Source organism: Triticum aestivum, chromosome 6A, assembly GCF_018294505.1.
Source record: "Triticum aestivum cultivar Chinese Spring chromosome 6A, IWGSC CS RefSeq v2.1, whole genome shotgun sequence".
NCBI classification, from domain to species: domain Eukaryota; kingdom Viridiplantae; phylum Streptophyta; class Magnoliopsida; order Poales; family Poaceae; genus Triticum; species Triticum aestivum.
In genome coordinates, this window is record NC_057809.1 from 550814677 (window position 1) to 550841375 (window position 26699).

Sequence of the window (26699 nt, forward strand, 5' to 3'; positions counted from 1 at the left end):
CTAAAAATACTAAATACTGTTCACAATCTAAAAAAGTGTTCGTGTTTTTCATAATTTGTTTGTTTTCCTGTTTTTTTAAAATTGTTCGCGTTTTTGGAATCTGTTTGGGGTTTGCAAATTTTGTTCGTGTTAATTTTTAAACCAGAATTACAAAACATCTTCACTTTTCCAGAAATATGGAATACAAAAAAGTGCGGTATCTTAAAACTGCTTGCAATTTTCAAGAAATATTTTTGAAAATGTTTTCCAATCTCAACTGTTGTCTATTCTTATAGATTTCTGCACCAACATTTTCAAGTTGTTGTGTACGGTGTAGTGGCTAATGGCTCGTGGTTCGTCTAGGCGGTCGTGGGGTCGAGTCATGGTACTCGCTAATTATTTTTTTCTCTCGGAAAGGGAAGCGAGGCAACAGGCGGGTTGCTGGGCCGGCCCTGTCGTGCGTCATGTGCGTCGATTTGCTGACATGCCGCTCCTTGGCCCACCAGCTAGATAAATCCCGGTTGATTTTTGCCAGGGTTTGATTTAGACCGGGATTACATAGTTCAAGGTGCAATCGACCGGGATTTTGACTTGGGGGTTCATTTCGTCGAACCCCTACAAATTCAAGGTTTAAAATGGACTTTTTCCCCTCCTGGGGTGATTACGGTCACGAAGCCAACGTTCGGCCTGCAGGACAGGTTTTTGGACGTTTGGCGTCGTTGCGGCACTGGCCACTGGGCGACGACGATCCGCCAGCTCACTGCGGCTGGCGTCGTCTCGTCTGCCAGCCAAATTCCATATCGCGATCTCGGGTTTCGGGAATCCCGCCCGGCCGTCCATCAACCACGCGCGTCCAAACCAAACCCCACCCCACCCCACCACTCGCGCAGATGGTTGAGTTGAGCCAAGCACAGCACCGCAGTGCGTTCATACCGGGCACAAAGTATAGTGCATTTGGAGCGCGTGGGGGTGGTGGTCCGGTCCGCTAGCTCTGTTGGCCGGTGGCCGCGTGCGGTCAACCGTCCGGAATGAATCACGGAGCCCGCTGCGTCCGTTCCGCGTCCGAGCAAACAGCCAACGAAACAAAAGGAGGGGTAGTAGATCAGCAGCGCAGCGCATGCAGCGCAACGGCGACGGCGGCCTCACCCGACGCGGCGCCCGCGCGGTTTGTTTTTGGCTCCTCCCCTTCCCTTCCTTCCTCGCGACGCCAGGCAACGCGTCTTGGCTTCGGTTCCCGGACCCGAGCGCCCAACCATCGTGCCGCTTGGCCGGACCCAGTAAACAAACAAAACCCAACCAAACCCAACCCGAACAAGTCAAAACGCACCACCACCAAGTCCCAACCCAGCACAACAATAACGCAGCCGCCGGCAAGGCAGGCAGCACAACTGCGGCACCAGCCAGCCAGAGCAGAATATCGATTCCGCAAGTCAATCCTCACCTCCGTCCGTCGCGTTTCCATCCTCCCCTCCCCGCCCCTGGCCACGGCGATGGCTCCGTCCCCTCTCCTCCCCGTCCTCATCCTCCTCGCCGCCGCCCTCTGCCCCCTGGCCACCGGGCAGCCGCCGACGCAGCGCAACGTCCAGACCCGCTTCCCCTCCACGCGCACCCCGGCCGTCGCCGCCCCGCCGCCGCCGATCGTGCCCCCGTCGCCTTCCCCCACCGGCCCGGCCGTCCTGCCCCCGCAGTCCGCCTCCTCGTCCTCCTCCTCCTCCACGAAGCGCAGCGACATCGCCGTGGCCGTGGTGAGCACGGCGCTGAGCAGCTTCGCGCTCTGCGGCCTCGCCTTCTTCCTCTTCCTCCGCCACGGCAAGAAGAAGGAGCTCACGCACGCCGGCGGCAACGGGCACTCCAACCGGCCCCAGGACGCCGCGCTCGCCGGCAAGCTGCCGGAGAGGGCGCCGAAGCGGCCGCCCCGCGGCGGCATGGTGGACGAGAACGGGCTCGACGCGATATACTGGCGGGAGTTCGAGAAGGAGGGCGAGGGCGGCGGCGGCAGGGGGAGGAAGCCCGCGGGGGGCTGGCGCCCGCCGCAGCCGCCGCCCCGGCAGAGCCGCGCGGAGAGGTGGCCGGAGGCGCAGGGGTCGCCGGCTCCCTCCCCGCCGCGGCCGAGGAAGGGCAAGATAGATCAGGAACCGCTCATACCCAGGGGCTCCCTGGACTCCGCCTCCGCGGTGTTCGACGAGTCGCCGCGCCCGCCCAGCGCCAGCTCCAGCTCGTCCTTCTCCGTGGCTGCCCCCGAGGCCTACGCGCGGCCGCCGCCGCCGGCGATCGCCGTCAGCTCTATCCCCCGCCCGTCCCCGCCACCAGCCCCTGCCGCCCCACCAAGCGCATCGGCATCGCTGGCGCGCCCGCCAGGAAGAGGAAGCCCGCCACCACCACCACCACCAATGGCCACCACGTCGCCACCACCAGCGCCTAAAGGCCCACCGCCGCCACCAGCGCCTAAGGGTCCACCTCCTCCACCAGCACCCAAAGGCCCGCCGCCGCCACCAGCACCCAGAGGCCCGCCTCCGCCACCGCCGCCCGGAGGAAAGAAGGGAGGGCCGCCACCGCCCCCGCCCCCCGGTGGAAAGAAGGGAGGGCCTCCTCCGCCGCCTGCCTGGGCGTCGTCCTCGAGGCCACCGGCGGCCCCGGGCGGGCCATCCGGCGCAGACGACCTGGCGAAGCTGAAGCCGCTGCATTGGGACAAGGTCAACGTGGCGGCCACCGACCACTCCATGGTGTGGGACAAGCTCACCGGCGGCTCATTCAAGTAAGCAGCTCCTGAATTAAACGCCCCCGCTTCTCATTTCAGTTCACCATTGCCGTAGCCCGTATACAGACGTTTAATTCTCTCTGTGCTTCTCGTGCATTACTACTGGGTACAGTACCGGTCATTACTGATTGCATAGGAATGTAGTGCTAGCTACAGCACGAACAGTGAGTCATGCATGGATGGAACCCTGAACCTTGACGAAAGCAGGACCATCAGGCAGGCATGAACCGAGAAAATCCCACTAGCATTACGTTCTCTGAAACATCGCTCGATTAGCACCCTAGCTGAGTTACTTGCAGCATAATGGTAGCTGTAGTGTGCAGAAACTGAAGATGATGCGCGTAGTGAGAACTGAAAAGGCCCTGAATGCGCAAAAAAGGGGCCCTTTTCGCTGGCATGGCAGCCATGATCGTCGGCGGATTCTCCGATGGGATCAGGAACCCAGGATGTCGCTTTTCCGGTGGACTCACGTCGCAGCATCCTCGAAAGGGCGCCCGACCCAAATCACGGTGCCTTTTTGTGCGCGTATGTTCTCTCTGGATTCTGGAGCCCCTATTGGCAAGCCACGATAAGGACAGACGGCCACCTTTGGCCGTTCTCTTGCGTATGGGCTTCGCGGGGGGGGGATTCGTGGAACGGGTATACGAGTTGGCGCGGCGTGCTTTTCGTTGAACGAGCATGAAATTCAATTCACATTTGCTTTGCTATCTACCTTGACAGAATCAACCGTATACTTATGATTTTGTGCTATTGTTTAGCTTGTTTGATCGCGTAAAGAATCTGGATGGGGACGGGTCGCTGTAGCCCCAGTTCCAAAGCAATGATGGGAGGATTTAGGAGCAGGATGTGGACGCCTTGAACCCGGTCAAGATGTCACCCACTTTTCTCCGTCAGCTTGCGCTGGACATTATTAGCTCTGCCACGTCACCCATCCAGTCATAAGAGAATCATACCTAGTGACCGATTGGATACATGATTGGAAACTATACTAAGCTAGTGTTCAGAAACTGGGGTTTTTTGTTTTCCAGCTTTGTGTGATCGATTCAGAACGTTCTAACGGTGTTGTTACTCTGACGTGTTTGCAGCTTGGATGAAGGCACCATCGAGGCGCTGTTCGGCACCGCGGCGGTGAACCGCAAGACGAAATCCGCGGACGCCAAGGACGCGTCGAGCGGCCTCGGGCGCTCGACCTCGGAAGAGCAGATATTCCTGATTGAGCCACGCAAGTCGCACAACATCTCCATCATCCTCCGGTCCCTCACCGTGGGGCGGGACGAGATCATCGACGCGCTGCGTGATGGCAACACCGAGCTCGGCACGGACGTCCTCGAGAAGCTGTCCCGGCTCAGCATCTCCAAGGAGGAAGAGGCCACCATCCTGAAGTTCTCTGGGAACCCCGACAGGCTTGCCCCCGCAGAGGCCTTCCTTCTCCGGCTCCTGCTCGACGTGCCCAACCCGTTTGCCCGTGTCAATGCACTGCTATTCAAGGTAAACTACGGTTCTGAGATTGCTGTGCTCAAGCAATCGCTCCAGACCTTGGAGATGGCGAGCCAGGAATTGAGGACAAAGGGGCTGTTCTTTAAACTCCTCGAGGCGGTGCTCAAGGCGGGCAACCGGATGAATGCCGGCACGGCGCGGGGGAACGCGCAGGCCTTCAACCTCACAGCACTGCGCAAGCTCAATGACGTGAAGAGCACTGATGGAGGCACCACGCTGCTCCACTTTGTCATCGAGGAGGTTGTGCGCGCAGAGGGGAAACGCCTTGCTGTCAACCGCAACTACAGCGTCCGCCGCTCTGGTAGCCTCTCCAAGAGCAGCATTGTTGGCGGAATTTCAGCAGCTGGCTCCGCTGGCCAGGGGCCATCACGCGAGGACAGGCAGAACGAGTACTTGAACCTAGGATTGCCCATTGTTGGAGGTCTCAGCAGTGAGTTCGCCAATGTGAAGAAGGCTGCGACTGTGGACTACGATGTGACTGCCAATGAATGCGCAATCTTAGGCAACCGACTCGTGGGCATCAAGAAGCTCCTGGAGACCTGCGGGGACGATGGATTCTCAAGAGGGTTGAGAGGCTTTGTCAATGCTGCGGAGCAAGAGCTGAAGGCACTGAGTGGAGTGCAGGAGAAGGTCCTTGATCTGGTTCAGCGGACAACGGAGTACTACCATGCAGGTGCTACCAAGGACAGGAATGCTCATCCCCTCCAGTTGTTCGTCATTGTGAGGGACTTCCTGGGGATGGTGGACCAGGCATGTGTGGACATCAAGAGAAGACTGCAGCAGCAAAAGAAGCCAACACCCCCATCATCACAGCAAACAACAGCGGCGGCCTCGACGGCCGCTAAGGGGCCAGCTGAAGCCGCTAAGGGGGCAGCTGATGGTGCTAAGGCGGTGGCTGGTGGTGCGGCGGCAGCACCACCGGCTCACAAACCGCCACCAGAAGAAGCAGATAGCAAAAGGAAGAGGGTCATGCCAAGATTCCCAAACTTGCCAGCGCACTTTATGAAGGACGGCGCAGACTCAGATTCAAGCAGTGATGAGGAATAGAATGTATGGAGAGGTGTAAATGGAGATTGTTTGCATTGGCTTGAATTGGTTGTTTTGGAGGTTTAGGTTAGCTGCAGACTGTACATAAGGAAATTGTTTATGTTGGTTCTTTTCTCCAGTTCTTTACATGAGATCCATGTCGGCAACAGTAGATACAATTACATATATCCAGAAATTGAATTTGATGTGCAGATACCAACAAACCATAAAAAAATGATATTTTAGCTAACTGGTAACCATTTGTCCATGGTACAACAAAGAATTGCCTACCTACAACAAATGACCAATGCGGTACTTACAATTTACAGGCTTTCAGCCAGCAAGCTCACTTAGCGGTACTCGATCCATGACGCTGCAAGCAATTTGTGCATTTTTCTGGAGAACCGGATCTATATCTGGCAATTTTGGAATCTGGAATATAACACAGCGAGTATTATGCAATGTAATGCAGATCATAGTATAGTATAATCGAGCTTAAGGACTGTAAGGTTGCCCAGAAAAGTAAAAAAGGAACAGTATTAACATATCATCGAACTTAAGGAACAAAACAAATCAAGTACATATTACCATGAAAATTGACAACAAAATTAACAACACGTTGGAGATATACAGAATCTGCACACCCAATAACATACCTGAGCTAGTAAATCCATCGTTCGTCTCAGCAGACGGGCTAAATCTCCATCATCCATTGCAGAGTCCATCATTATCTCCCTCCATGTCAACCCTGACGCCCAGGCTTCAACCATTCCAGCAAACTGGGTATCTATTTCGCAAGGTATCTGTACGCCAAGAAGCAAGTGGATGAGAAAAGTAACAAGGGCAACTATTGATTTAAAGACACAGGAGAATAGGAACATCATGTGCCAAACCTTTACGCCATGTTTCTCTTGGAGATCGAGGAGTGAGTTTCTCTGCTCTCCTAAATAGTTTATGACACCAACAACAACTGAAGATGGTTCATACACAAAACTGCAAAATTTTAAACAATCACCATGGTGCCTAAGAAAACACATGAGGAAGTATTTTTATTCAAAAACGTTGACAATTTTTGGGCTGGAGATTGAATACACTGGAGTTCTCACTTTAAGTAAATGATAACAGAAACTATTACTGGCTGCACCTTCTATGGTATCACTTTAAGTAAATGATAACACAAAATATTACTGGCTGCACCTTCTATGGTATGAACATATTTGTCACTCAATAGGCCACGGCAATATATGGTGACAACTGATTGGATAAACATTTTTTATTGATGATGAAGCATATTGATCAACCATTGGAGAGTTCAGTTCATGTACTCGTGTAAATATTAACTGCATCAATACAAAGCTTATTTGGGGCAGCAAATATGCTGGTCCGCAATTTAGCACAGCACGTGGGATTGATGGTCCAATTGATTTATATTATATGCCAGTGTATTTCCACAGATTCGGGCCACAACATGAAGGATAGGGACAGCTGTACAGGTATAAACATGACATAACAGGAGGCTTTACAAGCCAATAGCCATAGCAAGTTGTAAGCATGAGAAATAGGTGCCGTTGTTGAAATGTGTACCTGCTATTCTTCCAAGGACGAAGTTTGATCCCTTCTGACACTAAGCTTCCACACACTGCTGCCAGTTGAGATGGCTTCAGATCCAAAAGGACCTTGTTCCTAAGAACCATAGCAAGCCAGAGTTCGTTTTCCCCTCGTATGGCTGCGGCCGTTTCACCCAAAGGATAGATTACTTGGGTGTTGATATCTAACACTCTAGCCTCTTGTATGACTTTGCTAATCTGGTAAACATCCATTGAGAGAATCAAAAATTAATGTCTGAGAAACTACTTACCGAGGACAAGCATAAGGCTGTAACTTAGTATTGTGCAATCATACTGGTTATCCACAAGATCCTGAATGCTTTCACCAAATCATGGCATTTTATAGAGAAACAGCATATATTTTCAACAAAATATTACACATGAGATGGTTCAGAGGGAGTGTTTAATTAGTGTAGTGGAAGAACGAAAGGTGGTCAAGGAGCACTGGCTGGGGCTGAATGGGGGCACGATAGGAAGCAACAGGACATGCTACAATGACTTCAATATATTTTCGGTCTCATGTGGTTCAGTTACGTAGTTAATTAATGCATGAAGTGGAAGTAACTAACTCAATGTACTCTATACATATAATGATACGATACAAAAAATACCAGAGTGCTTTCAACAACTATATAGTTCAATTAGATAGGTTCATCAAACATATAAAAGCATACATGGTTACCTGCAAAAATTCTTTCCAACCAGTTGGTTCAATTTGCATTATGCGTCTAGTCAAACGACGGGATCTAGCTTCCAAACGCTCAATCTTTTCTTTTGTAAAGTTTCTCATGTCAATGATCTTTTGAAATTCTCTAAAACCCTTAGTACTTCTGATTGTTTTCTTCAATTGTGAAACCTTCCTCCTCTGTTGCTTGTGAGATTCTACAGCGGCCTGATGTTCCTGGGAGAATCGTTCCACCTGTGAAGAAAGAGTAACAAAAAAAAGTTCAATGCTAACAGAAATGCAAGTTGCAAGTTCAATGCCAAAACGTCAACAGAACTGCAAGTTGCTAGTTCAACGCCAAAACGTCAACAGAACTGCATGCTAAAACGTCAACAGAACTGCAAGTTGCAAATGATAATGCATAACTTCATACCAGACATGATTTGAATAGCATTAAATGATAATATATATGAAATGAGGATGTGCATGTTACGTTGGTTATCTATTAACATTAGAAGGAACTGTCAGTACTCAGTAGCAGTGTATTACTGGTCTGACGACATGATTGACCAACCTATTAGAAGACACAAATGAAAAGAACTGGCAGTACTACGGTATATTACTCCTAGAGTCATATGGTCCGACCACTATGATTAAACAACCTATTACAAGACACAGATGGGAGAAATGAACACTTAGTGAATCTTCTGAGAAATCAATATCTTTTAAAGATAGTACTCCCTCCAATCCAAAATAAGTGTCGCAGTTTTGAACTGGGGTTAGTTCAAAACTGCGACACTTATTATGGATCGGAGGTAGTAACAGATAACTCTAATTTACAATAAAAGCACGAAATATTGGGAAAGCCAAGGAGTAAGTGCAAACCTTGTCGTCTTCTGAGAGGCTATTAAGCACAGGAACATTTAGACTCCACGACCATGTGTCTAGGGATCCGTCCATGCATAACAAAAAACCATGTTCTGATTTTGCGATTTTATCCCAGATCATGTCTTCACGCAAAAGGAGCTGCTTCAGGGTTTCTCTAGGGAGTGGCCCACCCTCCACTGAAGGAACAGCAGGTAGACCTGTCTGGTAAACAGTTTTTATCCATTTTTCTGTGAATAGATACCATGAATTATCTGAACTCAAAGCAACATAGTATGATGGGCAAAGAAGTTGTCCCTCGCTATCAAATTCCTGCTTGCCTGGACCAATAGAATCATCTTCCAGCTGCAATAGTTATTTTCATAAGAACACACGAGGAGGACACTAGGACAGAAATCACAAAGACAAAGTGGTAGAGAAAAACTTCAATAATTCATATCTTGGGGCATGTCTAACAAAAATGTAGATATACAAACAGCAAAGGATGTAAACTACTGCGGTTCAGAACTTTCATTTTTGCAGTATCCGATAATTAATGCTTGTCATTTGACAAGAACGTGCACAACAAGAGACGTAAACAATCCCAAAGTGAAACCATGAAGCTTTTCCCTCTACAACTCTCATGCAATGAAACTTACTCACTCACCATGCTGGCAATCTTTTGATCATCAAACGAGCTGAGGCTTCCAATAAAAACAGCAGGAATCGTGTGGTGAACTGAATCTTTATCTTTATACTGCAAGCACATGAAAGGGAGGTAACCACTTTCAAACTCTTCTAATTGAGTTTTCCATGCAGCCATTCTCTCTAGTTCCATCCTCTTTTTCAGTTCATTTCGTATCTTCTTCTCTTCCTGAGGAACAAGTGCATAGAACATATAAGGTCTAATAATACATCATAAGCAGTACCTCGGTCAACAAGTTATGAAAAAAAAACTTTAATTATGTAATACCTTCTACTCGAATTCTTGGAAGTGTCCATGAGTTAAAAGAGACTGGGTTTTGAAGTTGATGGATCATTTTAGGTTTTAAATTTTAACATTTATAGGCAAAGCCATATGTCAATATTAGCATGCTAGGTAAATTCAAGTGCCCACATGGTGGGGGTTTTCTAGAGCACGAAGGATGGCTTCACATGTTTGCATTAAGATAGAAAGGGTTTCAGTGTGTCGTTTTGGTTTGTTGTAAACAAAACAAAAAATACTCCTCAGTTGCCAATGAGATGAATTGCCCGGCAAAAGATCACCAACCTAATCCTAAACTAAGCCCTGAAAGAAATAGAAGTTGATAGACAGACTGAAACAAGAGGACTGCTCAAAACAAAAGGGGGCACATGTATACCTTAAGGAGAAAATTCCTTATTTGACACTATCTTAAAATCTGCTTCCTTATTTGACACTGGAAAAGTTTTTCTTCCCTATTTGACACAAGTTCTAAATTTTATTCCCTATATGACATTTCCGTCCATTTTGAGCCTAAATGACACCTGAAAAGACTCTTTTGCCCCTCATGTGGTATGTGTGTGGGGGGCAATAGCGCACACACGCAGCATCAGTGCGAGGGCAGGAGAACACACGCAGCAACACATACACATGCACCAACACACACGCACGCGCACACACACGCAACAACATGCACGCGCACGTGCACACACACACGCAACAACACGCACGCGCACGTGCACACACACACACATGCACACACACGCAGCAACACACATGCACGCGCACACACACGCAGCAACACACACGCACGCAGCACACACACACATACACACACACGCAGCAGCAGCACATACGCAGGCAGCACATAGGCACGCAACAGCGCACACACACACACGCACGTGCACACGCAGTAGCAAACACACACTGCAGCACACATGCACACACACATGCAGCGGCAGCACACATGTGCGCGTGCACCCACACACGCAACAGCACACACGCGCGCACACACACATACCGCACTAATTTAGGACTAGTGTCAAATAGGGAAGAAAAACGTTTCCAGTGTCAAACAAGGAACCAGATTTTAAGACAGTGTCAAATAAGGAATTTTCTCTTACTTAAGACCGTCTTGATTTTAACGTGTTTCCTAATATGTCGTAAACTGCGAAGGCATATAATTATTTTTGTAAACATGAAATGAAGTAATGATACAAAGAAGAGCTACATGCACTATATCCAATTCTTAAAGAACCATGGTAGTGTGTCAGCCCAAAAAATCGATGGAGATCATGTTTATCTGTCATTAATAGAAAAAAGGCAGCCCGGTGTCATTAATACATTGACACAAATAATTGAGCATTTATAAGTGGAACTGTAAGAATTTCAGATATGTTAGATGGATTTCCATGTTACTGAATTACTATACATAAACCAGATCAAGCAATGAACATTACCTTTAACTTGTTTTGTAGAAGAGAAATCTCAGCATAGTCTTCCTCGGATAATTCCTTCCTGCATTTCCTGTCAATGAATTCATCTGTAATTTCTGAAGAGAGGTGTTGTATTTCTTTCTGAATTCTCTCAAGCTCTTCTTTAGCAGCAACCATTACATTGCTCCCAACATAATTCCCAAAGCTTTGCTCCACTAACTTCCGAGCTTCTTCCAATGTTCTTCCAGAACGTTTAGCCTTAACATCACCTGATTCTTTCTGCTTATGAGTAACTTTCGAACCCTGAACGGCACATTCCAACCCATCAGATAAGGAATACGAGAAAACAAGAAAATATGCAGATACATTACAGCAAGATACATACAGCAAGGAGATTCAAAACCATCCCGTATGATGCGGTAAATTGTGAAACAAGTGGCTCAAGTCCAGCGAAGATAACATCACAACATTCTTCAGGCCCTTCATTAGTAGTCTGAACAAGAACAGAATGCCCAACTGTGTCGATCCCTCTCCTTCCAGCACGACCTGCCATCTGGAATAGGTTATTTGGGGTTAAGAGCTGGCGTCCGGCATCAATTCTTTTGCTGAGAGAAGAAATCACAGCTGTCCTAGCAGGCATGTTGATCCCAGCAGCAAGGGTTTCTGTTGCAAAGACTACTTTAACAAGGCCACGTTGAAACAGTTCTTCAATAAAGGACTTCCACAGTGGCAAGCAACCAGCATGATGAGCAGCAACTCCTCGCAAGAGTCCTTTCACAGCGTTTTCCCGGACAGCATCAGGATATTGCATCCTGAACCTCCTAAGTTCCAGTTCAACTTCACTAGCCTCACAATCATGCAGAAGTCTACAATCCTCAATATATTCAACGGCTGCATCACATCCTCTTCTACTAAAGATAAACCAAATAGCGGGAAGCATGTCGTTTTCCCAAAGCTGTGACAATGTCTCACGTATTAGTGGAACCTGCATAGTGATGTAATCAAGAAATGACACCCATTAGTCATAGCACACTTTAATCTGACATGGTCTCACAAAAAAAACATGAGCAGCTTAAAGTCCATTATGCGAAAATGCATGTCATAAAAGTGAGTCTAGTCCATGCCTGGGAACGGCGCATATTGGTGACCTCGTGCTTGGACAATTGAACCTGTTTTGATATGTCCAATGGGCTTCTATTACCTTGCTCATTTTTATTTGTTCTAACCTTCCTCTTTCCTTTCACGTAATAGAATTCACTTTTTGGAGAAGATATGTTCTGGACGTGAGACATTCTCAACTTCCTGTATGGGTAGAACAAAAATGAAAAATACATGACTTAGCTTTGGTACAAACATAAATAATGTGCATGAGGCAATACTGGAATGCGCAAGAGATATCCTAGAATGTTTCTTAAAATGCCATCCAGTGTCATATAAACCACAAAGGTAGCATAACCAGCTAATGGTATGGATGTCAAAGAATTATCAGTTTTCATAAGGAATGAATAAGTATACAACATAAGCAACCAGATGGACTTTGAAGAAATCATGTATGCCCTTGATACTTCCAATAAAACAAAACTCGACCAACAGGCTCTAGCACCGGCGGCATGTTTAATAACAGGTTAGGCCTCGAACGAGGGTAGGCTGGGAGCTCGCCCGCCTCTAGCCCACCGAACGGCGTTCGGTTTTCATACTACCAGTAATAACAAAATATGAAATAAGATTGGTCATGACTATCAAAGCAAACTTTGTCAGAATCAGCATCCAAGACAGTGGTAAGTAAGCAAATACTTGTTTTCTTTATTTGCAGGCATTTGACCCTTCACACAAAAGGGTATAAAGTATATGATAGAAATTAGATAAACAGCCAAGTACATTTCCAGGAACACTTCTGATAATCTAAAAAATATTAACCCGCATGGACATAGCTAATGGTATAAGCAAGGCAGACCTAAGTAGGCCCTACTAGGTTCAGATAAACCCTCTTATTTAGCAGCTGAACATACTGTACTTAGAGCACACCTGTTTCCATTTAAGCTGCCTTAAGGTGCAGCTATGTCATCGCCAGATGATCATGGGGTTAATATGTTTTCGGCTTCATGACTAAATGATTACTACTCCCTCTGTCCCAGAATATAAGAACGTTTTTGACACTATGCTAGTGTTAAAAACGTTCTTATATTTTGGGACGGAGGGAGTAATAGACATTAAAGTGCCCTTTATACGTCTTGTACCGGACTAATCTTGGTAACCGTTTAGTAAACTGCCGACTGGACTACTGGACAATTGGTAATCAGGCGTGCACGCGCACGCATGCACCTAGAGAGAGGTATAGAGGAGTTAAATTTTCAGTGAAGAATATATGGTTAACTTTTTGGCAGATATGATGCAACTATTTAGATCAATCAATGGAAGTTGCCCACATTCTGATGGGGTGGTCCAATTTATCAAAGGGGGTGAACATGGTTAAAACAAACAAACGAGCTGGTTGCATATCGTTATTAAGAGTACTTCTTTATATGCATGTTGATTTGGAAAGTAAGCCAGTTTATGGTGCCAACAAGAACAAGGTGACAACCTATTCATTTTCTTTCCCTTTCCATCAAGAAGTGGTAGAAGTGCAAATTTCTTCGAGAAGTGCCAAGTTAGTGGAACGGGGCGTTTGCTCGATGTCACCAGCTCCGTTTTCCCATGGATCTACAAAAAGACAGGCATAAGAACTGATTTCGCAAGTACAAAATCATGTGGTGCCAGAGCAGAAATAAAGGAAAACTACAATGTGTGGGCAGCATTTGCACAAGCATGAGAATGCTAATGATCACAGTAAACCAAAAATATATACCCGCATGTGCTTGTGCATGTATTTTCTTTCAACGAACTGTGCAAGTATTTCTGGTGCTTCATATACAATCATTACAATAGGAAGTGGAAAAACTATTACACCTATGATGCTACTGCAAAATGGGGAGCGAGGACAATACGATTAATCCACTAATCATGTACCATCAATGCAATAGAAAATCAATACAGCAAAATATGAGAAGTGAAAGCTACAGTTACCTGACCAATCCAGCCAGCTAATTCATCAGGATTTGCAACAGTGGCAGACAAGCATATAAGCTGGACTTCCTTTGGACAATATATCACCTAAGATGTGGCGAAAATAGTAAGTCAAATGACCAATATAAACTCATGAAGACGAACAAGAGAGTAATAAAGTAGCATACTGTTTCTTCCCAAACAGTTCCGCGTGAGATATCACTTAAGTAATGGACTTCATCCAAAACAATGACATCAACTTCAAATAATCTACCATCGGATGCTGACATACCAACACTGCAGTCCAAATAAAAGATGGCGGGATTCTTTCAGAAACAGGACAAGCAACATCAGTTACAACCAATAATTAACTACCGCTAAAGCCTAATCTCCCCGCACCCCAACCCCAAAAACATGAGTAGCTAGAAAATAAATCATGCTATTCTCAAATGCGAAACACTGAACATATATATACTTGTTCGTGCATCTGCAATATTTGCTTCCAATGGTGGAAGTGGAAAATTATTAAACTAGTAACAGTATGCTACAGATGAATACTTGTTCATGCATAAATACCTTTGATACAGCATATTACGCAGAATCTCTGTCGTCATTATTAGGATCTGAGCATCTTTATTGATAGCAGAATCTCCTGTAAGAAGACCAACATTATGATCACCAAATGTATTCCTGAAATTATTGTACAATGGCAATGTGTCAAAATAAATGCATTACTCAAGAGTCTGACCATCTAGGAAAATTATATAACAGTCTCAGCCTTGCACTAATCAAATAAATACTCCAACATCTGAGCTGATGGAATTTTCCAACAGTCATAAATGTTCTCCAGTCAATCATGTGGATGAGTGAGCTGACACGAGTTTCAACTTACACCTAAACTGATAATTTGCAAGGCTCCCTGTCAGTTAGGACTTGGGAGCATGAGGATGTCACTAAGATGATAACTCTAGGCATGTCCCAACTAACACAAGATAAAAGGTAGTTCTTGCAGGTTTCAGTCATAAATCTGTAAAACAAATGGCATGAATCATGAAAGTGGAATTTTACCGGAACTCGCGGAACTTCTGATTTGACAAGGCCTTCAACGGTGTCGTATAGAAGAGACGCCTTCCTCTGGCAACTGTTGCCACAGCTGCAGCTTCAGCGATTAGTGTCTTCCCGCTACTTGTAGGTGCAGAAACTACTACGGACGAGCCTCTTAGAAATGCTTGTATAGCCAGGCGCTAAAAGAAGATAGGAAACAGTGTAAAAAAACATGTTATATCACTCCAAAGAATAATCAGGAAGGAGTGTTCACTGTCTCATCTCTATGTGTAAAACAATATTAGCATCAAGCTTTAATACTTTTTCTATTGCCGAAGGGGAAGAGGTGGATTTGTTTGAAGAAAACCAAAGCAATAATTTTACCCCCTAACTATTTCAGCCAGTTAGCTTGAAATGGACTCAACATTACAATTTCAACACAAGTAAGCTAGCTTTTTATCAAGACATGACAGCCTTAGTGCTGCTCATTACGCAAAACAACTTGAAAGTAGCTCATCAACTAACAATGCCATCTGAAATAAATAAAATAGATGGTATAAATTGCAGTGCTTAATATGAACCAGACAAGATGGCCCCATCTTAAGGTAAATTGATGATATAATTGCAGTGTGACTATATGACCCATCCAAGATGATCCCATCTTAGTAAGCTCCCTAAGAAGAGAATATCTCCAACATCATCCTATAGCACAAATTACTGGAAGATATCTACCATGAGAAAACACAGTAGAAAAGCAAGAACTCCGTGCTTATCACAGTCATTTACTGGTCAGGCAACTAAGTTTTTTTGCATAACGAGAACATGATATTATTTGTGAGCTCCATGATGCCAAAAGTTAGGAAGTGTATTGCAGTAGACAACACAAGAGATGTCCCCTGTGTAATCACATGTATCTAACTAGCAGATTGGCCCGCACAATTGCATGGTTTACTGTGTTGCAGTACCGGTACAAAACTTTCTTTGCGATTTGATTTCTGAAAATTATATTCGCAAACAAAATACAGCTGCGGTATCTGATCATATGTTTAAAGCATGATTTCTTTATTTGGAGATATCTGTCCCGTTATGTGAATGAGCGGATTGAGTTATAACCTATAAGCAGTGCTACCACCTCTTTTTTATTTCCCATTTTCTGATCACTGCGTTTCTAGGCCAGCCATCGAATCTAAGTTTTTAAAATTTAGGTTCAACTAATTCAATGCTAGATGTTTCCCAAATTATTATGTAGCATCTCGCCCTTCAAATTGGGGTCCACAAAAATTAAGGGTTAGATGGTTTAAATAAATTTTTCGCATACTGATCTCTTTTTAAGAGGATTTAAATCAGCTGTCGACCTTTTATTAGCAAGTAAGATGGATGGATTCGACAAACTAGATGAAACTTAAAATACTGGCACTGCTAGAGCTCCAAATGCCAACCATTTCGGTACTCCAAAATCGATAAACTCCCACCAAAACACATACGGCTTCAGTGTGTAGAACCAGAATTAGCTCGTCCGCGCGAGTCAGGTACCTGAAACTTGTCGATGGGGAAGTCGTAGATCCCGGCGAGCTCATTGTAGTCGATGATATCGTCGCCGAACTCCCGCACCTCGGCGACGAGCTTGGCCACCTGCTGCGACTTGTACTGCTCCGACCGCTGCCTCCGCTCCGCGGTCTCCTGCCGCGAATCCTCCGCCGCCGCAACCCCCTCCTCCTCGTCCTCGCCGCCACTCTCCTCCTCCAGCTCCTCGTCGCCCTCCCCGTCATCGTCCTCGTCGTAGTCCGCGTCGCGGATGTCTAGCCCGTCGTCATCCTCCTCCTCCTCGTCGGCCTCCTCGTCGTCGTCCTCGTCGGACACCGGCGCGGCGGCGCGGGAGCGGGAGCGCGCGGAGGGGCGGTGGAGCGGGGCGGCGTGGGCTTGGGCTTGGGCTGGGCGGCAGGGCAGGAGGAGAGCGGGCGGTGGGGTCTGGGGTGGCGCGTGGCGGGGCGCGGTGGGGAGCGGGAGGAGGAGCAGGAAGTGGGGGGCGAGGCAGTGCATGGCGGGAGGGTGTGGTGAACGGGTGATTCGGCCGCAAGAGGCGGGGGAAGACGAGATAATGCTAGGATTTTAATCTTCGGTCTTGCACATGGTAGCCGGAAATGCGCCAACGGCCTGGGTTTACGCCATGCGAACGGGTTTACGGTTTTGGGGTGATGGAGGCCATGGGCGGGAGAAATTGTTGAGACGTTACTTGTCCTTTGAAAATGTTGACAAATAATCCATTATCCACACAAATAATCAAATAACAAACTCCCGTCGGTAAAGAAGAGATCTTGTTAATGATTATTTGGATGGATAATTGCATGTCTTTAATATTTTTATTATTTTCTGATGTTTGTCGTGTTATCATGATTGAAGATGAATAGATTGAAAGTTTTTCGTCAAAAAAATAAAAACACATGCCTTTACATAAAAGTGTTTTTTCAGGAATAACTTTCAATCTATTCATCTTCAATCATGGTAGTACAACGAACACCAGAAATAATAATAAATACATCTAGATCCATAGATCACCTAGCGACGACTACAAGCACTAAAGCGAGCCGAAGGCACGCCGCTGTCATCACCCCTTTTACATAAGTGTTTTTTTCCTTGAGAAGGAATGAGGAACATGTTTTCGTCCATATTAATAGCTAGATTTGTCTTCGACGATTTTCACATTTTACATGAAGTGTTGGGGGCACGCTTCTTTGCGTCGTTGGTGTTGTTGAATTTCATAATGAATTTTTTTTTGTTTGCCCTGTGTGGAAGATGACGAGGTGTGTTTTCTTTTTATAACTATAGGTGATTTCCCTACGCGTTGCTGCGAATTTTAAAAATTAATTTTGGATAAATTTTGTATGAACTAAGTGACCTAATCAAAAGCTATTATTTTCAGTAATTGTGTGTGAACAAAGAGTATGCATGTAAGCTGGATCATTGAAGATGAAACAATTAAAATGAGATATGCATGTGCTACAAAATAGTTTCAGTGGATGTTGACGTGGCACATTTGATGATGTGGAGAGTTGCATGGTGAGAGAATTAAAGTTAGTGGGGACCAACTATCTAGGTAGATATGGTTTTTGGTGGGCCCTTCTTAACAGCGTGATATTGTGTTATCTACTAATCAACTTACACATACATAGATAAGTTTCTTACGCTGTTGGTCGTATGTACTATATTGATGCTGCAATGTCATGTTGGTGATTTTTCCTTGCGGGTGCGTAAGAAACTTGGCATGACATAGGTCTTTTACCTAGGGAGTCTAAACCTAGGTACAACATTGTGTCTCGTATCGTCTCAACCTCAGAGTTCCATTAGCGCGATCCTTGTATCGCCTACTCCCCATCATTTTTGACTAGGTATACCCCTATATGCACAATGAACACAAATCTACGAGCAACAACTAGCGCAAACCGTGGGGCGGTACATTGATCTCGTCTGGGTGGGATCATCAAGATCCCTCTCGATTCGACTCAACTTCCTCTCGAGAAGATGGTGTTCATGAATTTTCACGGAACAAGGCCTCAATAATGACCTCAACATCCCCACCATGATCGGTCCCATGCAATTGGGCCTATCCCTAACATGTTTTCTCCTCGTCAAGCATCTTCAACCACCTCAACAACCATAAGACTGGTGTGCTCCCAGAAGTCAAGGTGGGCATGTTCCACTCGTCCCATATATCATTTAGTCCGATCATCACGCGTATTCGATGTGTTGATCAAGAAGTGGCCTGCAGGGAGAGAGCGGTCTGAAGCTCATTCTCCATGGGCCAAGAGGAACAAGAAGAAGGGTGACAAGCGTGAGCTGGAAGGGGTGTTGACTCGCCATCATTGGGGAGAGTCTCTTATGAGGTGTATCTTAACCTAACCGCTAAGGTTGTGGACTCCCTAACCTTTGGTCTCTGATATTTGTAGGATCGAGTAATCGAGTATAGGGACATATGTCTCTTGCACCCAAACTAACCACCACGATGTATTTAAATCTACCGACGCCAACTTGGGTAGAAAAGGCGGGGGAAGGGCCATACGAAAAACGGGGGAGGCATATGACATCTTGTTCGAACCAGTCACATACGCGTGCCGCGCGCGGGGGGGGGGGGGGGGGGGGGGGGTGATTGCAACCGCAACCCTTCCAGAAAAGAGAAAATCAGCTTATCCGTCTCTGCCACACGCATCTGCCCGATGAGACCTTTGTTATTAAATGGCTCAAATTAATCTACACATCCAACAAAAAAAACTAGGCATTCTTTTCCATGGCTAAAATAATTTGTGTTTCATCATCTAGGACATCTCCAATGATTGTCAAATTTTTTCACCTAGGATTTTTTTTATGATGTGACAGATGATATACGGGAAGAGGAGGTAATATGTACGTAAAACAGCAATCTTGGCACAAGCTCTAAGGGTAAAAAAAGGGCAAACTTAGATAAACCATATTAGAGTAGTTACATGATGATCTGTTGGTGGATGATAATGTCTGTTTTTACCAACAAACTAACATACAAACTCTTTCCCATATATCTGATGTCACGGTCACTGAAATGGTATAACAAACTGCTGGACGCCATGTACAACGACAAAAGAAAACTGGAACCGATGAACTGAACGCATGGTGAAGCTGGTTTAATTATTGTAGACAAGAGTAGTCGACATGGTTGCAACAAAAAAGGAACGATAATCGAGCAAGGAGCACTAGTGGGCGTCCTCCTCCTCGCAGTGCTTGGTGTACTTGGCCGAGTCCAGCAGGCCCTCCAGCTCCGCCGGGCTGCTCGGCTTCACCTTGATCATCCACCCCTCCTCGTACGGGCTCGAGTTGATCTGCCAGGCCACGGCGCAATCGCAACAACACAGTTCATTAGGATCGCTACACGGACGTGAAAGATTGATTGCTAATCGACGGAGGCGAGGTGTTTGCTGTGCGTACAAGGCCGGGGGTCTCGGACAGCTTTGAGTTGACCTCGACGACCTCGCCGGAGATGGGCGAGTTGACGTCGCTGGTGGCCTTCACACTCTCCACGTTGCCGAAGGCTCCGCCCTGGCTCACCTTCGTGCCGGCCTCCGGCAGCTCCACGAACACCACCTCCCCGAGATGGCCCTGCACCCAGCGATTATTATTGACGCAGGATTGACATATGGAAAGCATACATGTAGGGAGTGCCGTTGGTTCACCTGGGCGTGGTCACTGATGCCAATCGTGGCCACGGAGCCGTCGTTCTTGACCCACTCGTGGGAGGAAGTGTACTTCAAGCCATCAATAACTGCAAACTCACATCAAAACCATTCAAAAAACTTTCTCTAAACAACGAGCTCCCTCGTCGATTTTCATTGAAGAAACTGCCAGTTTTTACAAACTTAAAATGCTCAGACATCAACGGAGAAAAGCCATCCATTCAAACACGACCATAGCTTTACCGGCTCTGCACATCGTGTGCTGCTGAAGCTGAAACTATTTTGCTTGCAGAACAACTATTCCCATCTCTAGAAGAAGTACCCCTCCTTCTATTCTAATTGAAGATTTTTTTCCACCTTTCCTTTTTCGGATAACAACAAAGGACCAGCCCACATAAGATACAGGTAAAAAAACCACAATGTGTTGAGTGCAAAGAGTTGGCCTGCAAAGAATGCACAAGAACATTGCACACTACATGCACTCTCTACCAAAAAAGGAGAAACATCTTGCCGAATCCTACTTGAGACAACTTCAGTTAGCATGAATAGCAAAACTGTACCAGTGGAGAAGTATCTGGAGATCGAATAGGCCGGGGCAGCAGCCCTGGCGCCGCTGCTTGAAATCTTGAGGGCATTGGCAGCTGAGCTCGCCCACAGCCTCAGAGCCATTGTAGCCTAATTTAGGTGTTGCAACCTGAAGCAACAAAGTGAATGTGTGTTCTCTGCTCTCCCTTGTAGGGGATGGTGGCTCGGTGGTAGTAGTGGAAAGAGGCCGTGGGAGGATAGGGAAAAGGAAATTGTTTGGCTCAGGAAGAGGGGGAGGAAATAAGAGGGGTAGGCAGGATAGGATTTCTATGGCTGATGGATGCTCATAGCCTCATCCTTGCTTTAGAGCAGAGCCATTAAGGGCCCCCCTCAGCTTGGTCCAAATTCGATGGATTAATGTTAAACAAATTTGAGACCTGAAAATTGTCCTATTCGTATGTACTAGGAGTGATTGGACTATAGATCGGTCTATTTCAATCTACCGTGTCCTCCGCGTGGGCAAATTCTCATTAGTCAGCCGTGTCCTCAGTGTACAGCCCTCTAGTAGAGAGAATTTGTATCTGCATTCGAGGAGTGCACGTAAATATATTTTTAATGTGCGAACATTCTTCTTCAAAACATGAACATCTATTCGACATACATGAACATTTATCTTTATATACAAAAAATTTTAAAATATATAAATGAGTTCTAAAAAATACACGAACATTTTTTTCCATATGTATGAACATTTTTTCTTGCAACATGCAACCATTTGTCTCATACAGAAAACGTTTAAAAAAAATAGATGAACAGTTTTTAAAAAGACACTGATATACTTATATATGTGGGTTCTTTTTTTTTGCAACACATGGTCATTTTTTTCTGACCCTTAAATGGGTTTATATAAAAGGTAAAATAAATATATTTTAAAAATTTATAACAAATAAAAAAACAATGCTTGTTAGTGGGTCGCACTGGTTAAAAGAGTTTTAAAATATTACAGAAAACCTAAAGTATGCGCATTTTACATAGTGCGAAAAAGAATGTTCACAAACCTGTCAATAGAAATATTTATCGTGCAACATAAAGCGTCTCTTAGTTGAACAATATCCATTTCCTATATACCCATAAAATGTTTCATGCATCAAGAAGTTTGTGTATTTTTTTTACAAAAAGTTCATGGATTTGAAAAAGTTGTTTGGGCATGTCTAGATATATGTCCAAGCACTTACAAAATTGTTAGCATATTTTCCAAAAAAAGGTAAAACACCAAAAAAGTAAATCAAACATAAATGAGCAAGAAAAGAAATGTAAAGTAGGCAACTAATTACCTTCTTCTTCTTTTTTTGCGGGGGCAACTAATTACCTTCGATCTGGTTTCAGATGTAGATAGTTCCCTTTCTCCCTGGAGTGACCCTAAGTTATCAAACTCACGGGAAGTCATGCCTCAGTAAGATGATTTCCGCAAGACTTTTTTTAGAACAAGAGTAGAACACTACTCAAGCAGGAGAAGGATATTCGCCTAGCATCAGTGGTCGCAGTCTCTCCGGCACCCCTTCGATCCACTTCTGATCTTCACTTCTCCTAGTTTCGGCTGCCAGTTCATGGGCGAGAACATTCCCACTGCGTCTGGTACACGAGATGTTGCATGCTTCAAACGCAGATATGGCATGCTTGATGTCCATGATCGACCCATAATTAGGGGACCGAGTGCGGGCCTGCTCTGTAAGTTCCTTAGTAATTGCTTGGCAGTCCAGTTCCAGCACGGTTGGTCCATTGTACACATTTGCCAGAGCCTGCACGCCTGCCAAAGCTGCCCTTGCTTCTGCCTCTTCTGCACTCCCGCATGCCGGCAACCTTTGGTAGATGGAGACAAGGATATGGCCTTGATAATCACGGGCTACAACACCAGCCACACTCCAACCATTCTTGGCCAAGAATGACGCATCACGATTTATCTTGACAGTACCTCGTACTGGTGGCGTCCACTGCAAGTTCAGTTTAACTAGCGGTGTTGGTTGGATTTCTACCATGTCCTCTGCGTACTTCCCAAATACTGAATCTCTTGCCATACTATTGTGTTTCAGTTCATCTGCACATTTTGTTAGGAATTAAACAGAACCCGAGATGGATTCTTGTCCATTGTGGCAGACATAGTCTTCCTGTAGGTGCCAAGATCTCCACAGCAGTAATAGGATTTTTGCCCGGCATTCTTCCGACTCTAAATCAAGCAGGACCTAGAGCCAGTCCTCACCTGTACATCTGAACTTGATCTCCACCAGCAGTGTCCATTTTTCTCTAAGGGCAAACCTCAACGCCCTGCTTTTAGTACATGCCACCACCTCATGGAATTCATCCTCCTCTCCCTGACCACATATGCTACAGGCAACATCTACCTCTAGAGTTCTTTTCCACTTGTTCTTCTTTGTAGCCAGAGTACTTGTCGCTGCCCTCCAACTAAAGATACGCACCTTGCCGGGGACTTTCTCCTTCCAAATGAAATCCCAGATGCTACGATCATTCGCATCATTGGAGGAACTGGAGGGACAAGGTGTGTGGCTCGCCTTTGCTCCCATAGCTAATCTGTATGCGCTTCTGACAGAGAAAACTCCATTCTTCTCGTAATGCCATGCAATCCGGTCTGTCATGTTTGCCTCTGGGATGGGCAACTTACATATTTCATCAGCATCAAAAGGGAAAAAGATCTGCCTAATAAGCCCCTCGTTCCATTCTTTTCTGTCGGGGAGAATGAGCTGGTTGACCCACTGAATTCTTGATCTCCTAATAAAAGCTGCCGTCATGAGCCCTTCCTTCCTGGGTATCCACTGGTCATGTTGGATTTGAATGCTTTTGCCATCTCCCACTCTCCAAATCAGTCCCTTCTTGAGAAGTTGTAGCCCGAACTCAATAGCTTTCCAGACAGGGGATGCGTCCGATGCAAAAATTGTATCCAGGATGCTCCCGTTCGGGTAGTACTTTGCTTTTAGGACTCTCGCACATAAGTTGTCCGGGTTTTGGATGAGTCTCCATCCCTGTTTTGCAAGCAAAGCTTGGTTAAAGAGATGCATGTCTCTGAACCCAATACCACCACCTCTTTTGGGTTTAGTCATTTTCTCCCAGGACATCCAATGCATCTTCCTATGGTCGTCCTCCTCTCCCTGCCAGAACTCTCTAATCATACGTTCGTACTTCTCGCAGAAGCCTTTGGACAGCATGAAAACACTCATGGTAAATACAGGAAGGGCTTGTATCACGGATTTGACATGGACCTCCTTAACCGCGTAGGACATAAACTTTTCTGACCAATCGTTGCATCTCTTCCCAAATCTGTCCATAATTGGCTGAAATTTTTCATCCTTCATTCTTCCCTCAAGACTTTGTTACAAAACAATTCCAGTTCTGACCAAATCACACATATTGAAGTGGGAATAATAATAAATAAATAGGTCAGGATTAGAGGTTCACTTGCAATCATACACGCATGCTTGAGATTCTATCTAGATAATCAACATGGCTTTGGGGTCAATTGTTTTGCTGTTTTGGGGGCTTTGAGAATAAGTTGCCCTCTACCCTGTTTATTCTATAAGCCCAACCAAAATTTTCCTTTTGGAAGCCTAATAGTCAAGTCTTAACTACTAGGCTTCTTAAAAAATAAATTTGGTTGGGCTTCTAGAATAACCCGGGTAAGGGGCATCTTATTCTAGAAGCAAGCAAAAGAACCGGCCCTTGATAAAAGACGGTTACTTATTTGTTTTCAACGTGTTGTTTGTGGGAGATGTGTCCAACTGACACCATGACCGACTACCGCCGTGTCGAGATTCTTTTGTTCAACCAAGGCCCTTACCTTCTCGTGGGGTAATCTTAGTTATTAAGGAATTAACCCGACCAATGCATTGGACTTAATGACAACACTTTATGTACCCCTAGAGAATAGGTTCTAGCAACCTTACTAATCTTACTTTCACCGATGTTTGGCATAGCCTTCTGTTTCTCTCTGCACTTAATCTCTCGATCTTCAATATCTTGTGTACTTGCGAGGCCTTGGAAGTTAGAACGAGGTAGAGATAAGAGGCGAAAACCGTCGTGTAACACATCAAATAACATTATCCTTAAAGTAAACCAACAACCACTTAGCGCGCATACATGCGGTTGCGAGGCTAGGCCTCAACCCTTGGCCCAAGGGGACTACTCGCACATCGCACAAGAATGACCAATAAGATACATTGTGAAACTGATACTTGAAGATGAATGGTTATAAGTCTTACAATGTATGTCGATTAGTGATGTGTTCCCTATTACAAGTATTATGGCAAACGGAGATGGGGATAACAGAGATGGAGATGACTACGGAAATGGCGGCTACTATTGTAGATGGGAATGGTGACAATGGTTGTAAAGGGATGACTTGATGGATGAGTGACTCCTTTCACCAAGGGTTTTCTCTCCTTTATAAGTATATTGCAAGTGGGCGGAATAGGGTTTCAGGGTGCCTCTGATACGAATTGACACTAGGCGCCTTCATGGAAGATGCCGGGGATGATGTCATAGAGGCGGCAGGCAGTATGACCGTTGGTACGAGCGCTCACCGGCGTACTACGCGTCTTCTTCTCCTATGGACTTAGTTATGTGCCTTCTATTAATTGGGTTTGATTACTCTGCTTATTATCTTCCATATATGGCTTGATTTTGCACCAAATATAGTTCATTCATGCAAGGAACAAAATAAACAAAGAGATTTACAATATTTTGCATTCATTAATTATTAGTGACAAATCAAAGTGATTATCTCAGAAAATCCAAGATTATCTAGTTTAAACACACGTAGAAATTAGCGCAAAATTACACTCATCAACCTCCCTAAGCTTAAACGATACCGTAAGGAAATCAATGTTTAAGCTTAAATAAAGAAAGGTTTTGGTTCACTTACGCTCGTGTATGCCTAGATAGCTAGCCACTTTCTTCATCTGAAGACTTAGCATAGTTGTAGTGGTGATAAAGGTTATTATGCAAGCTTGTTAGGCCAAGACGGTTAAAACGAAAAAATATGAACTTGGACAAAGTAGCTACTTAGTAATTATTTTATTTTGTCTAGGTAGCACTTGCCTGCTGGTAACACTTTTGCAACGAAAACATAATCAGACGCGAGAAGCATATGTTAAAGAAAATATGGTGCTAGAGTAACTTATCAACACCCACAAGTATTGCCTGATCAAGGAGCAATAGTGCTCCTTCTTTCATTATTTGTCGGAACTTTTTCTTTAGTAGAGAGATCTTACAAAAAAGTGATACATGCGAGTCGAGTTATTGTTCTGGGGGAAGTCAGGCACTCATGACCGATACTAGGTTTTATCCCATACGCATGTGATCATTGGACAGAGGAGTACCCATCTTTTCACAGAAACACATCCCCTCGCGAAAGCCAAAATTTTAATTGTTATAACATTTCTGTTACAAATGTTAGCCAACTCAGTAGCCAAAACCTGAGTTGAAACTCAAGTAGATCGTTCATAGGCCAACAGAGTTGTAAGATTTCTCAAGAGGCGAGACAATGATTCATAAGAAATGCATAGCAATATCTTATAGAATCACACAAGTTTTGGCATGTAATAATCACAATTACCTCCAACTTGGTTCCTCTAGACAACTCTTTCTACAAGAACTATCGAGTCTATTAAATTAAATACCAGTTTCTTCAAACATAATCTCTCTCGACACCCAAGTCTTTCAAAGACATCCTCTCATTATATGATTATCTTGTTAGCATCACTTCGTGCAAAACTAGTCCCACAACAAGTCTTGGTTGACCACATGAAATGGAATAATAGCTACTTAACTAATCTAGCAAAGTGAACAAAAACTTTATAATAACTATCAAGACCTACTCCCACTTGGATATATCACACATGCACACTACTACAGCTAGAATCGGTATTTCAAGTTCATAAAGCGGGAGTAGTAGGACATACCTCGCATCCACGGATGTTCACGCTTTTCTTCCTTAAGACGTATTCCTTATTGCTCGATGTAGATCAACTTCGCTGTAAAAATAGAGAGGCCAAAATATGCAAGAAAAATCCGCATTGAGAACAAGAGCA

The 26699-nt window shown here is 45.1% G+C and overlaps 3 protein-coding genes across 3 annotated transcripts; 1 reads left to right on the forward strand and 2 right to left on the reverse strand.

The window, feature by feature from the left end:
- The first annotated feature begins 1131 nt into the window (after nt 1-1131).
- LOC123128421 (formin-like protein 16) lies at nt 1132-5407 on the forward strand. The gene is made up of 2 exons (XM_044548417.1): nt 1132-2734; nt 3823-5407. Exons 1-2 carry the CDS (start codon nt 1470-1472, stop codon nt 5279-5281), a joined length of 2724 nt encoding a protein of 907 aa, XP_044404352.1. The 5' UTR covers nt 1132-1469; the 3' UTR covers nt 5282-5407.
- Nucleotides 5408-5474: 67 nt separating this feature from the next.
- On the reverse strand, nt 5475-16962 carry LOC123128420 (DExH-box ATP-dependent RNA helicase DExH15 chloroplastic). The gene is made up of 16 exons (XM_044548414.1): nt 16412-16962; nt 14903-15078; nt 14411-14524; nt 14023-14131; nt 13856-13942; nt 13374-13492; nt 11917-12094; nt 11178-11777; nt 10817-11095; nt 9063-9269; nt 8417-8761; nt 7550-7786; nt 6845-7065; nt 6154-6253; nt 5917-6063; nt 5475-5692 (listed from the first exon to the last, which is right to left on the reverse strand). The coding sequence occupies exons 1-16, from the start codon at nt 16916-16918 to the stop codon at nt 5594-5596; spliced, it is 3525 nt and encodes a 1174-aa protein (XP_044404349.1). The 5' UTR covers nt 16919-16962; the 3' UTR covers nt 5475-5593.
- A 2345-nt stretch (nt 16963-19307) lies between these two features.
- Nucleotides 19308-20928, reverse strand: LOC543355 (glycine cleavage system H protein, mitochondrial). The gene is made up of 4 exons (XM_044548418.1): nt 20637-20928; nt 20077-20165; nt 19832-20002; nt 19308-19725 (listed from the first exon to the last, which is right to left on the reverse strand). Exons 1-4 carry the CDS (start codon nt 20743-20745, stop codon nt 19600-19602), a joined length of 495 nt encoding a protein of 164 aa, XP_044404353.1. The 5' UTR covers nt 20746-20928; the 3' UTR covers nt 19308-19599.
- Nucleotides 20929-26699: the final 5771 nt, after the last annotated feature.

What these genes read in the sequence shown, in the direction of transcription:
- LOC123128421 (XM_044548417.1), top strand. Translation starts at nt 1,470, where the DNA reads ATGGCTCCGTCCCCTCTCCTCCCCGTCCTCATCCTCCTCGCCGCCGCC. An exon ending in CTCACCGGCGGCTCATTCAA is followed by an intron (nt 2,735 to 3,822) that starts GTAAGCAGCTCC and finishes ACGTGTTTGCAG; the next exon opens with CTTGGATGAAGGCACCATCG.
- LOC123128420 (XM_044548414.1), bottom strand. Translation starts at nt 16,918, where the DNA reads ATGCACTGCCTCGCCCCCCACTTCCTGCTCCTCCTCCCGCTCCCCACC. An exon ending in TCCCCATCGACAAGTTTCAG is followed by an intron (nt 15,079 to 16,411) that starts GTACCTGACTCG and finishes ATCTTCTTTTAG; the next exon opens with CGCCTGGCTATACAAGCATT. An exon ending in GTTGGAAAGAATTTTTGCAG is followed by an intron (nt 7,066 to 7,549) that starts GTAACCATGTAT and finishes GATGTTTACCAG; the next exon opens with ATTAGCAAAGTCATACAAGA.
- LOC543355 (XM_044548418.1), bottom strand. Translation starts at nt 20,745, where the DNA reads ATGGCTCTGAGGCTGTGGGCGAGCTCAGCTGCCAATGCCCTCAAGATT. An exon ending in GCATCAGTGACCACGCCCAG is followed by an intron (nt 20,003 to 20,076) that starts GTGAACCAACGG and finishes CGCTGGGTGCAG; the next exon opens with GGCCATCTCGGGGAGGTGGT. An exon ending in TGTCCGAGACCCCCGGCCTT is followed by an intron (nt 19,726 to 19,831) that starts GTACGCACAGCA and finishes GTGGCCTGGCAG; the next exon opens with ATCAACTCGAGCCCGTACGA.